Raw genomic sequence first — 13,870 nt, 5'->3', positions numbered from 1 at the left:
CAATTTGTTTTGTTGGTTTTCCTCCATTGAGCATGTGCGGTGTTGAAATCCATGATGAATCTTAGATTGACTTCCTCCTATAATGTCTTGTTTTTAGTTATCAATAGTGCTTCCCTATTTTTTGAGTGAGCTCTCTGTAAAACATTCTGCAGTACCTCCAAAGGATAACTCCTTTGATTGAAATGTTTAATAACATTTCCATTGCTTGTAATTGAAAGTGTATTCGATCTCTGAGAAATTGTGTTTTTCCCGTAATAATTCCAAATGATACGCTCAGTTTCAAGGCTTTTGGATGAACACTATTTGCATGGAGTACACTTTTGCATGCTGTAGCTTTCCTATGGATCTTGGTGCAGACTTTCTCATTCATTCAATATCCAAGAAATTAATTGTTTCTGCGCTGATGTTATGAGTGAATCTAAGATTGCCGTTATTATCATTCAGGGAGTCAGTAGAAGATTCTAAGGCAGCTCTACCTCCTTTCGAGATGATAAACAAATCATCAATAAAAAAAAGTCCTGAACTTCACATGATCCAACACTGACTGGTTTTGTTCTGTCCATGCCATCTCCATTTCCCACCACCCCATCATCAGATTCGCCAGTGTTGGAAGGTGAAGGATGTGCCTATGACCGCACCTTGTTTTTGTAAAACGTAGGCACCGATATAAGGTGAATACATTGTGATATAGACTGGACACCAGCATGTCTAATAACATCTCTGAGTGCTGAGAAGTATCTGCATGTGTGGATCCCTTGTGAATGCTGAATTTACATATACAAGCAGACTACATCAATTGTGTCCATCAGATAGTTGTCATTCCAACATATATAATCTATTTTATTTTAAAAAATCATCGGAATCTCTCAAGAAGGAGGTCAATGCTGTGGCATATTGGAATAAAAAGATATAAATGAACCTTGTGGTATACTCCAACAAAGAGCCTAGAATACTCACAATAGGCTGACCCGGGGTGGGCCGGGGTGGTGGTTTTCCATACTCCTGTGGATCTTTGGGAGGAGGTAGATGGTGGGTGTCACTGGGCATTGTATATTCAACTTTCTAAGCTCATCCTCATCAAGCTGACCCTCTTACCCATAAGGGCAGATTTTGATGATACTATTCAGCATATTACTTTGTACGGTCTTTACTCAATTCAGTGTTATGTTGCTTTACTTTCAACTGCCTTTCTGTTTCCAGTATGAATTTGGAATGATCGGGGTGACTGTGTTCCTGCCTTTATCATAGGTCCTAATATTTACATTTGGTCATCTTTAAGTCCTTCACGTTGCGCCAGTCATTCATAGTCATGTTGCAATTCTTTGTGTTAGTTTTCTCTTGGCTGGCTGAATTATCTCCTATACCATTATTTCTTGAAGCACATCAATTGCATTCCCTGTGGGTGACTGTGAAAAGAAGGATGAGTGTAATTTACATCCACTCTTACTTTTTCTATGTGACAGGGCCTGATGTCATGAGTGATGTAATATGGAGGTCATAAACAGTAGATGGCAGGGGTGATGTAATATAGATGTCATAAACAGTACATGGCAGGGGTGCAAGTTGTAGATAGCACAGTAAACCTTAACTGGTGAATTTCAGTGATATTTTGGGTTTAAAACATGAGATAATGACTGACATCTTCACCAAACTATAAAGTCTCTTTAACCTTTGTTTTTTCAGTGAATGTCTAGGTTTTTTTAACATGAAGTACAACATTACTAAAAGATCTGTGTAGTAGTCACTTTACTAGGTCAGGGAGGCTTGAATATGTGGAGGGAATGAGCTTCCAGGGAAGAGCTGCCCAGTGAGCGGATCCTCTCAGTAGGAGCAGCTCAGAGAATGGGCTTTCCACCTAAGGGGGCTTGGGTGCCTGGAGTGAGTGGGCTCTACACACAGTCTGCGCACTGAACACTGGCTGTATAATATACAGGCTTGCCACCTAGTGGGTCTTGCATGTCTGGAAGGAGTGGGCTCTATGCACAGTCTGTGCTGTGAGCGCAGACTGTGCATTATTAGGGCATGTTTGCCTAATGGGGCTTGGGTATATGCAGGGAATGGGTCTACGCACAGTCTGTGCACTGAGCGCAGACTGCACGCAGTAGAAGCTTGCCCACCTAATGGAGCTTAGGTATCTGTAGGGAATGGGTCTACGCACAATCTGTGCATTGAGCGCAGACTGCATGCAGTAGAAGCTTGCCAACCTAATGGGTCTTGTGTCTCAGGAGGGAGTTAGCTCTGTGCACATTCTGTCCACTGAGTGCAGACTATGCGTAGTAGCGCATTCCCCCCTAAGGGCTAGGATCTCCTGAGGGGAGTGGGCTGTTAGCACTGTCTGCAAACTGAGTAAAAACTGTGCACAATAGGTGCTTCCCCATAATGGGGCATAGGTTTCCAGAGGATGTGGACTCTAAACACAGTCTACGCACTGAATTCAGACTGTGGGTAGTAGGGACTTGCCTACATAATGGAACTTCTTAGTGTATTGGGAATCCACTCTGTGTAAACAATTTTGTATAGCCGGAATGCTGTGCTTTAATTTTTAATGTTCATTTTTGATTCTCTCATAGTCCTGTAACACTCCCATGGAAGTCCCTCAGGAATGTGATGAGATTTTTTTATTTAAACTTTTTGCCCCATGTGGTCCCTCTGGGATCACCCTGCAATGGCTAGAGGGTCAGGGTATCCCTTTGTTGGTCACATAAGATGGTGGTCTCTACAAACTCATTGTCCAATCTAATCAGCTCTCAAGATTATCAGGTTGAAAGTACTCACTGGTCTTACCTTCCATGGTAATTACCATGACTGCAGGTTCAAAAATGCCAGACTTGATTACCCATTGTTGCAGTCTGGGTAAAAGTGCTAGGCATTTCGTCCTCTTGATGCTTGTTTCATGTCAGAAGGTTCCCACAACATGAAAAGTGGTCATCTCCTAGCATAAACGGTCCACTGGTCTTCTTGGTCATCAGATGAATGAGTCACCTCTCTTGGTGCTGCAGGATTTAGGCGATGATTGGGCACGGGTGATTACTAAGTGATTGGTCCATGCTCTTATCCTATGAACCATGTGGAATTGTATTGATTCCAGGACGAAGATCTCCAGCAGTTCTGGGAGCATCTATGTGAAGATCCAACCATATTGTCACCTTTACTTTTTTTAGAGATGGATTTATTTTTTGTCTGTCTCTGTTTTCTAGGTCAATGATTTTAGTTTTCAGGCTCTAAATACTCAGCCTTATATCAAGGGTGCTGTTATATTTGCTTTCCAGGTTGTCCAGCCACTTTACAACCAAGTTGAATTGCTTGTGAAAGGATGCCCGGTTCGTGCATATCAACTATACTTCATACTATATGTCGTATGCTGTGTATCCAGTCAAGATATAATGGACTCGATCCCTGATGCTTCTTTCAGTATTGATTCAATGTGGTGTAGGCCATTTTTGTGGATGTTTGTGTGTTTGTTTCAGGCTCCCATGACAGCCAGAGAAACCCTCCGGCATTCTGTGCGGCCCGTAGACTTGGGGTCAAACATGTTTTTTGGGGGTATACTCTGCTACAGACACCGTAGGCAGTATTGTGTAATGGTACCTGGCAGTAACTTCAATTTCAGCCTCTGTGCAGTCGAAAAATCCCTCAGACTTTAGGGTGTCATGTGCAGTCAATAGATGGCAGCTGTTAAGAGGACTGCAGGTGTCAGGACCACATTAGCCTCCCCTATGTGGCCAATGATCAACAAATTGCAGTCACCACAGAGTTTCTTTCCCTGGTCATCAGAAAATACTGTAGCTCCCCATAGGTATCGCGCTGATGCTCTTTATATACAATAGCTGCATGCTGTGTTGGTTATCCAATGGGGCTCAAGCACGGATACTGACAGTAGTTACTGGCCAAGCTCCTGGAACCACGGTGTGGTAGTGAATTGGCATGTCTCTGGTCATTGCCCCCTCAAGGTCCTAAGGGGTGGGAATAATTCCTTAATGCTGGAAGTAGGCCCATCAGTCTTTCAGCGGTGGCATAGGGCCCAGAGACGCCTTGGAGGGAGTGCCTCCAGTTCAGGCCCTCTCAGGCGAGTGATTGTCTTAGGTCAGTATTGGATTTGGTCAGCTAGCTTGTTTCGGAAGGCTTCCAGAAGGCAGAGTTGCAATACAGGATCCTGATTCTGCATGTGCACTGCCTGTGAGCAGCTTCACAGGACTGTGATCTTGCACAAGTGGCATGACAGTGGTAAGAGTGTCCACTCTTCTGCTGACCTAACATCAATTGTAGAATGGCACAGGTATTTCCCAATGCAGCATACGGTGCTGCATGGGGTCTAGTGACAACCCACTTCTTCACGCAGCCCCCTTTAGGGGGCTTGAACAGCCACGGTGTGTTGTTGGTTGATGGAGTTCCACTAGGAAGCAACCACATCAGCTCGGCTTAGCTCCACCCTCAGTGATTCCTCATTTCTATGGCTACCCTAAGGGTTCAAATTGGAATACTGCAGTATTTCCCCATACTGAAACTACTTATGTTAGTGGATGTTGACATTCCCTTGGTGAAACACCACCATGAATGGTTGTTGTGAGAGTTGTGGTGACAGCTTTTGTGCTAAGTCGCCAAGTAGAAAAGGAAGCGTAACATTTTCAGCTAGTCCCTCACAGCTGTCTATCGTAACATCTTCTGAAAATTCCTGCAGACTCATATTATTGTTTTTATAGGGTTCCCCTCCACAACAACTGTTTCTTCAATATGGTGGTCTTGTGACATACCCAAATGTGACTCACACTTCTTACTTGCAGCCAGTCATTGAGAAGGAAGGATCACATTTGTGACCTATCACATTGCTTCTACTGATGAAGTGTAGTAGAATATGGAATAAGTTCTAACATGAGTTTCCATACCTTAACTTCCTGAGCTATGCAGCTCTCCCACAGCTGCATTTGATACTCAAGCCACTGTAATTCTATTATTTAGCATACATATTTTAGGAACTCTTTAACTTTCATTATCTACTTCTAGTTTCCTTGCTACCTCAGTGACCATTAAGACATATAGAGCATGCATATGATAGTTCAGGACTCAATATGAATGGAAACTGCTTTATATTGGAGCATCCCGTTTCTGTACACAACCATTATTCATGAATCATCTTCTGCCTGTGTGCATCTAGACTACTTTTTCATGCATTCTTGAGTGCATTTTCTGATGCAAACATGTAACAAACTAAGTACATTTTCTGTGTGTAATAAATACAGGTGGTGAATGGAAAGCGCTATGAAGTCAAGTATCTCTACAGAGAAACTGATTGCCCTAAGAGTAAATTCAAAGAAGTACATTCGGATTGCGAACCACTGGACGTAAGTTGTATCTACATCGCTTGCTCATGTAAGGACATGGTATGTTATTTTCCTGTTTGTAACTTCAGTGCCAAGAAGAATGTCCTACTTTGGTGTTGCTCATTCACTACAAAAGTAGTTAATGATACCATGCATGCTTAATTGTACTGCAACCTTTACACTCTTAGGCAATTTAAAGAGGAATTGTATTAGCATATTATAAATGAGGGAATACATACTTGTAAAGTGATATTTCATATAGACAAGGAATGTGGTAATACCACATCCAGGCATGTCAAACCCACGCCCATAACCACCAGCAGATTCTGCATCTTTGAATGTGGAAAAACTCAAAAGCTGGCCCATATTCACTATAAAATCATGCAGCACAGCAAGTAAAGTTGCTATTCTGCGTTGCTCATTGGTGTAAAAATAGCCCTACATGGTGCGGGGGGTACTGAGCTCCAGGGGGTCCTCCTCTTGCACTGTGCACGGACGGAAGGCCCCTGGGCTGAGAGCTCATGTCTGGGTTAGGCGCATGGGGCCTCCATATACTTTGCAGGGGGGCCCCTCCTCAAGTTTTGTTGCGCCACAGGCGTTGCGTGAATGGGAGAGAGAAGAACTGTACCATATATACTAAGATGTTTCACTGTTCTTCTTTCGCCCTGCGCTTGTCCACTTTTAGCTGCCATTCGCCAATGCACACACCCTTTTCCATAGTATAAGGGTGTCTGGGATGTGGTAAGCGTAGTTTTTGACATCAGGAAGGGGTCCCTTACAGTACGAAAACATGAGCTTTAAAGCATTTCCCACTTTGTACTTGTGCTGTAGAATGCAGCACACATGCAAAGAGGAAAAAATGAGGCGGGATGAAACACTTCTCCTGGTTATCCCTCCATTAAGAAGGTGCAGGATTTTGGCAAACCCCCCCGGCTAAAATTCTGTCTAGATAGAGATTTACCTGAAAACCCATGGGTGGTTGCATTGGAACTTACATGATCCACTCATGCAACACGTCCTTGACGCAATTAACTAAAGGCAGTACATTGCAGAGCTTTGTAATGTTTTTGGTTACAATGCAACTTGATTTGTGTTGGATTGTAAATGCCACCACTACTCTTTGCCTCTGGCTTGCTTTAATTGTATTGTAATGTAATTGCATTTGTATAGCGTTTACTACCCCTGATGAGGTGTCAAAACGCTTTTTTCGGCGAGTAGCACTCTACTCCCGGACCCATAGAGGATTAGTGTTGAATTAGTATAGTGAAACATGAAAGTAAATTTTAAGTGGTGGATAGGTTAGTCAGTTATTTGTATTCTGAAGGATAGCAGAAGGATAGAAGAGGAAAAAAGGTTTGTATTTATATAGCGCTTGTTACCCCTGATGGGGTGTTGAAGCACTCTACTCCGGAAACCCATAAAGGATTAGTGCTAATTAGTATGGTGAAATATGAAAGTAATTTAAGTGGTGGATATTAGTCAGTTATTTGGAGTGAGAAGGATAGCAGAGGGATAGAAGGGGAAGAAAGGTTTGCATTCATATAGCAACTGTTACCCTTGATGGGTGTTGAAGCGCTTTTCTGGCAAGTAGCATGCTACTCCAGAACCCATAAAGGATTAGTGTTGAAAATTAGTATAGTGAAATATGAAGTAATTTGAGTGGTGGATATGTTATTCAGTTATTTGGATAGAGAAGGGTAGGTGGCGGGATAGAAGAGGGAAAGAGGTTTGTATTTATATAACGCTACTCTGGAAACCATAATGATTAGTGTTGAATTAGTATGGTGAAACATGGAATTAATTTGAGTGGTGCATATGTTAGTCAGTTATTTGGATTGAGAAGGGTTGGGTAGAGGTAGAAAAAGGAAAAAAGGTTTGCATTTATATAATGCTTGTAACCCTGATGAGGTGTTGAAACGCTTTATTGGCGATTAGCACGCTACTCTGGAACCCATAAAGGATTAGTGGTGAAGAACGAAAGTTTAAGAAAGTAACGCAAACCCAACTCAAAGAGTTTGTAAATCTGGACCACAGTTACTATCCGTTATTACTTATTTAAAGCTACTGCAATTACCAGGTTACCACAAGTATTGGGTATCACAGACACACAGTTTTGTTTCAGAAGGCTCTAAGGGACAGAGGTAGATGTACATAGCCTTTTTGTGGTCACAAACTCTACAATATGTAAAATTACAGGATTTGCACAACAAATGGCATTTTGGTATTTATTAGACTCATACTGAATTGGGATTAGGATGGGGTGTGAAAGGGATGTTCCACCTACGTCAGTTTGGTATGTGTCAATGGAAAAAAAAAAACAGTATTTGTAAAGCTTGAACTAATCACCTGTAAGGGTCTCAAGGCTCTGAGGCCGTTAGGGAGATTAAGTGAGCTATTGCCCAGAATCACATGATCCTGAGCTGATCTGCCTCTGGCGATTGAACCGTGAGCGCCGCGCTTCGGAGTCAGCCGCCCTGGGTGCTGCACCACACCTCTCTCTGGATTGAACAGTTACCTGCTTCAAAGGAGGTGGTAAATGATTTGCAAAAGGGAGGCTGTCCCCTTGGACACTTTCCCCTTTGGGAATCATGTCTGATGACTGCTGTGTGTGCAGGCAGTGGTCCAGGGCACCACTGTGTGCCCATCCCACTGTTTTCTCCAATGGGCAACTTTTATATTTTTTAAAGTAGCATGGGTTCCTTTAAAATACATGGACTGTTTTGCCACCATCCCTGTGTTTATAGCCAATCACAGGAGTCACACTGCTTCCAGACATTTTGTGATGCACCCTATTAGTACACCGTCTTACTGTTTGAAATCTGTATCTTAGTACATCAGGCCCTAAATGAGGGTCTAAGTTGTACAGATGATGGGCAGGACCCAAATAAGTGACAAGCAAGAGTCCCACTCTGTTAATTTTCTTGATGTACAATTAACACCACCAATTTGTAACATTTGTTGTTACAGTGGTTTACACTTATGGTGTTTGCAACATGCACATCTGCCTCTGTTCTGCATGCTCCTAATGATGGACATGATTGCATCACCCATCCATTGTCATGATAGGGTCAGCCTTCCACAAGTGCCACTGAACACTGCCCTCTTGGTGACAGTTAACTAATGGCATTTCCTATTTAGGTGCTGTCACAGGATGTCCATACCATTTTTGCTGTATCACTTAGACCTTATACGTTAACATTAAGAGGTTCAGTGAAGTTTAGTTTCTGGTCTAGCAGAGTAACTGTTATCACCCTGGGCACTTTGGAGATGAGACTAAGATCTGCATTGATTGCTACTTCAATGTGTGTAGAGAAAATCAAGAGGGATTATTATTTGATGCAGCCGGGTAAATGGTGATTCATTTTGAGGATGGTAGCAAAGAGAGAAGGCCCACCTAACCAGTTAATCTTGGACATTGGCTATTTGGAGAGATGTGTGTTGAGAAGTGTTCAAATAAATCACAATCTATTATTATTTAATAAAGTTTATTATTTCAAATTTAAATCCTAAATGTACACAAGGTTTTTCTTGATGGAGTAATAGACAACAAGGGCCCTATTACGATGTTGGTTAGTGAGCCTCTGTCCACTCGTCAGAGGCTCACCGGTCGACATTGTAGGTTTAAAGTCCGACCGCCTAATTACAATGTAGGCGATTGGAGTTTGAGCCGACCAATCAGATCGACTGGGTTCCGACGGGCTCAATGAGCCTGTTGGCCAGTCGGAGGCCGCACATAATCCCCTATGGAAGGCGTTTCCGCCGTGGGGATTATGAAGTCGGTTTCCAACAGGATTTTCATGTCGGGCTTTCCGACATGAAAAGCCTGTCAGAAAGCAGTTTTAGGTACCCCTAGCTGGGTCCCCATGCCTCAGCAGCCTCCGGTTTGGGGCCTAGGGGACACCAATGGCGCCCCCTTGTTAATCTCTGCACGGTGCCTGCCACACGGTGCAGGGATTAACCGCAGCTCCCATGTTCGAGGCATGTGGGCTGCTGAATTCATATCTGTGCATAGATCGCCGCCTAGTGTTGGGTCCGGATGTTTGCACGTTGTTGTCCTGGAAGAGTCTTCGAAGTATCCTTGGATAGGTGACTCCTCCCCTGGACTACAGTGCGCATGGGCATCCTCTCCATCCTCAGATTGTTTTTTTCCGCCATTGGGTTCGGATGTGCTTATCTTGACTCAAGTTAGGAAAAACTCTTTTCAGGCCAAAAGGCCTCTAGTTCGCGTCGGTACTGTTCCCGATCGGTATCGATAGTATCTTTGTTAGTTTACTAACGTCCAAAACCAACTTTTTCGCATCTTACCCGACCATCGACCCGACATCGACGATGGAATCGAGGGCACCATTCAAGCGGTGTCCGGTATGCAATGCGAAATATCCCCACATCGACGTCCATCCGGTGTGCAATAAATGCCTTTCACCGGATCACGACGAATCTACATGCATGGCCTGTGCCCGATTTCGATCCAAGAAGACTCTACGGAATCGACGAGCGGCGAGACTCGAGGCGCAGCAAGCGGCACCGGCCCCAGCCGACATCTTCAACGCCGAGACCGAAGAAGTGGAGAACCTACCCTCCAGTCCCGTTTCCGAACATGACTCCGGATCGGAAGACGTCGACGAAACACTCTTTCGTAGAGATGAAGACGACACCGAGGTAGGAGACTACAATGAGGCCTTAGGGGCCGAAGAGAGTAGCTCCGGTGACGAGCAGGGCCTACCCGTTCAGACTGAGGAAAGCCCAGTGCAACAGTCTATGGCTCCGGTGAGGGATCGCCTTTGGGCCTTACCCAAAACCTATCCCGCAGTTCTTCGGCCCCGCCCTCGGGTCCGGCCTCGGACATTCAGCGGCAGCCATTAACGCCCAAAACGGCTGGTTTCCCTTCTTCGAAACCGAAACCAAAAGCTGTATTGATTCAACTGAAACCGAAACCGAAAGTGGCGCTGGTCGGATCGAGGCCCTCCACACCTTCGACGCCAGCAAAACACGTCGGCACCGAGCCCACCAAACAAGACTTCGGTGCCGCTCTTGAAGCGGCCGACGTCGGAGTCGGCGTACGGAAAAAGGCCTTCGGTGCCACCAAACCTGCTCAGCTCCCGGCACCGACGCAATCGACTCCGACCCCAAAGGTCAAACTGCCTGCTGCGCCTCGCACCGCTTCGACGGCAACACCAAAGCCACACTCATCGAAGACGTCGACGGCCATTCCCACCCCTCGACTCGATGACCCACCGGCGCCGAAAAAGTCCACGGCCGCCTCTACAGAACCGGTCGGCGCAAAAGAATCGAGGGCGCTCCAGATGCGACCCGTTGCTGAGCAAAGCACCAAAAAGAAGACGGTCCTCCAGGACATGTCGGGCTCCGAGCCAATAAAAGCTCCAGCAGCCTCTTCGGCACCAGCCAACATTACCTTTGGCCTGCCACCATCCACGGCCCCAAAACTGTTCCAAATCAGGACACGAGTCACCCATACCACGATCACGCCTGCCGAACGCTCTGCGGAGACGTCTCCATCCCATCTCATCGACGCCGACACCGGCAGGATGATTATCCACAAAAGGAAAATAACTTCTGAGCCAGCTTTAGAATCCTTCCGGATCCCACTAAAAAGAAAGCTGCCTGTGGCTTCGGAACCAGTTCTTTACGAACCTTTCCACTCACCCTACCAGGATCCACAAACCTTCTCTCCCGCACACTCCGACACGGATGCGTTAGAGGACTACATGGGTGACCAAGTCCCCTACCCCGGAAACATGGACCCTGACGGCCAACAGGACCCTGATCAAGCTTGGAATGACCCTGTGGACCCAAGTGCACCTATGGATGCACAGGACCCGCAACTCTATGGAGCAAAAACATCTCCCACAGAGGACACTGCAGCGTTCAACGCTCTCATTGAACGTGCTGTGGCCAATCATGGAGTGCAAATTCACTCTGACACCGTCGAGGACGACTTTCTTATGGACACTTTCGCAACCTCAGAAAGAAATATAAAGACTCTGCCCATGTTAAAGGGGGTCCTCAAACCAGCGAAGGACATCTTCAAGGAACCCACCAGGGCAAGAGTGATAAACCCCAGGATCGACAAAAAATACAGATCAGCGCCTGGGGACCCTACTTACATTAGAGGCCAATTACCTCTGGATTCCATGGTCGTTGCGAATGCTCGCAAGAGGGCACACTCGCAAACAACAGGTGACGCTCCTCCCCGGACAAAGAGTCCAAGGTGTTAGAGACCTCTGGCAAACGGGTTGCCGCCCAGGCAGCTAACATATGGCGCATCGCCAATACTCAGGCGCTCCTCGCTCGCTACGATAGAGCGCACTACGACACATTAGAGCAAATACTCCAACATCTCCCTGACCAATACAAAGAAGGTGCAGAGATCCTCATCAGGGAGGGACGGCTCCTCACAAACGCATCCATCAAGTGTGCGCTGGATGCCGCAGACACAGCTGCCAGGGCCATAAACACTAGTGTCATGTTGCGACGACATGCCTGGTTGCGAATCTCCGGATTCAAACCTGAGGTGCAAAATAACATACTCAACCAGCCGGTCAACCCCGACTATTTATTCGGGCCGGAGGTTGACACTACCCTAGAGAAAATAAAAAAGGACACGGACACTGCAAAGTCCATGGGGGCTCTCCAGACTCAGTCCTTTCCGAGCGGCTCCTTTCGTCGCCCCGGAAATAGAGGAGCAGGTAGAGGACAGGGGTCACAGCAGACATACAACAAGGGCAATACACAAACCACCTACGATAAAAACACCCGTGGTGGATATCGTGGCTCCAGTACAAAGGGCAGAGGACGCGGCTACGGCAACACCAGGTCCTCCCCCAAGAACAAGCAGTGACGCCCTCTCCCTTCCTCCCGACCACATAACACCTGTCGGGGGAAGGCTACAAAGGTTCCTGTCCACGTGGAACTCCATCACCACAGACAGGTGGGTCAAAGATATTGTCAAATACGGTTACTGTCTAGAACTAACCTCCACTCCACCCACAATACCTCCAAAAAACCGTCCTATGTCCTCAGAGCGCTTAACGCTCTTACAGCAGGAGGTGCAAAGTATGCTTCTAAAAGGCGCAATAGAGGTCGTACCCGTCCACGAGCAGGGTACGGGGGTGTACTCCCTGTACTTTTTAATACCGAAAAAGGACGGGTCACTCAGACCTATATTAGACCTGAGACCCCTAAACCGATACATTCTTTCCGAGCATTTTCACATGCTCACTCTACAGCAAGTCCTCCCGCTGCTCAAGCAGGGAGACTTTCTGGCCACACTGGACCTCAAGGATGCGTATTTCCACATACCCATTCACCCCTCACACAAAAAATACCTCAGGTTCACTGTTCAAGGGCAGCACTACCAATTCAAAGTCCTTCCCTTCGGCGTGACAACAGCACCCAGGGTGTTTACAAAGTGCCTAGCTACTGTGGCGGCACATCTACGGAGGCAGCACATACACGTCTACCCTTACCTGGACGACTGGCTCGTTCAAGCGAAGTCAGCCCAGCAATGTGCCAGCCACATGTCCCGCACCATTCACCTCCTTCACAGTCTGGGGTTCTCACTAAATTACCCAAAATCCCATCTCCAGCCCGCACACGTACAACAGTACCTAGGTGCGACTATAGACACTCTGGCGGCCTCAGCTCAGCCAAATTTAGTGAGAATCAACAGCATGCAAATGCTGATTTCCAAGTTCAAACCACAACACTCCCTTCCCGCGCGAGTGTTCATGCAGTTGATAGGCATGATGGCCTCCTGCATCTTCATAGTCCCACACGCGAGACTACATATGCGCCCGCTTCAGGAGTGCTTAGCACGTCAGTGGAATGAGGCTCAAGGACAGTTGAAAGACCTAGTGTTGGTGAGCGGTCGGGCATACAACTCTCTGCATTGGTGGAATCCACAAAACCTTTGCAAGGGCCGACCGTTCCAAGAGCCTGTCCCACAGATAATACTGACGGCGGACGCGTCTCTCCAGGGATGGGGAGCTCATGTACTCCATTACACAGTGCAGGGACTATGGACACAACAACAAAAGAAGATGCACATCAACCTTCTAGAGCTGATGGCAATCTTCCTCGCTATGAAAGCATTCAAAGTACACTTGTGCAACAAAGTCGTGTTGATCCGGACAGACAACATGACTGCCATGTACTACATACAGAAGTAGGGAGGAACACACTCTCCACAGTTGTCTCATCTGGCTCAGAGCATGTGGAAGTGGGCCATTCAGAGGAACATGTTCCTCATGGCGGAACACCTCCCCGGCAAGGACAACCAGATGGCGGATCTGCTCAGCAGACACAGCCACCAGATGCACGAGTGGGAGTTACACCCATCAGTACTCCAACCGTACTTCCAGCAGTGGGGTCATCCAGAGATAGACCTATTCGCGACAAGCGAAAACGCAAAATGCCAAAGCTTTGCCGCCAGGTTCCCACATCCGCAGTCGCAGGGCAATGCGATATGGATGAACTGGTCCGGCAGATTTGCGTACGCTTTTCCCCCAGCACCACTGATACCGCTGGTGGCA

General features: G+C 46.5%; 1 protein-coding gene across 3 annotated transcripts in view; it reads left to right on the top strand.

Annotated features, from left to right (window-relative positions):
* LOC146785927 (uncharacterized) overlaps positions 1-13,870 on the top strand; it is a 671,075-nt gene that overhangs the window by 106,756 nt on the left and 550,449 nt on the right. For all 3 annotated transcript variants that reach the window (XM_085635325.1, XM_085635328.1, XM_085635327.1), the window contains exon 11: positions 5,238-5,339. In XM_085635325.1, coding sequence (XP_085491451.1) covers positions 5,238-5,339 — 102 coding nt within the window. The remainder of the gene's footprint in view (positions 1-5,237; positions 5,340-13,870) is intronic.

Source organism: Triturus cristatus, chromosome 11 (genome assembly GCF_964204655.1).
Source record: "Triturus cristatus chromosome 11, aTriCri1.1, whole genome shotgun sequence".
Taxonomy (NCBI): domain Eukaryota; kingdom Metazoa; phylum Chordata; class Amphibia; order Caudata; family Salamandridae; genus Triturus; species Triturus cristatus.
The sequence above is the reverse complement of the archived record's forward strand: the minus strand, read 5'-3'. Positions and strand labels throughout refer to the sequence as shown.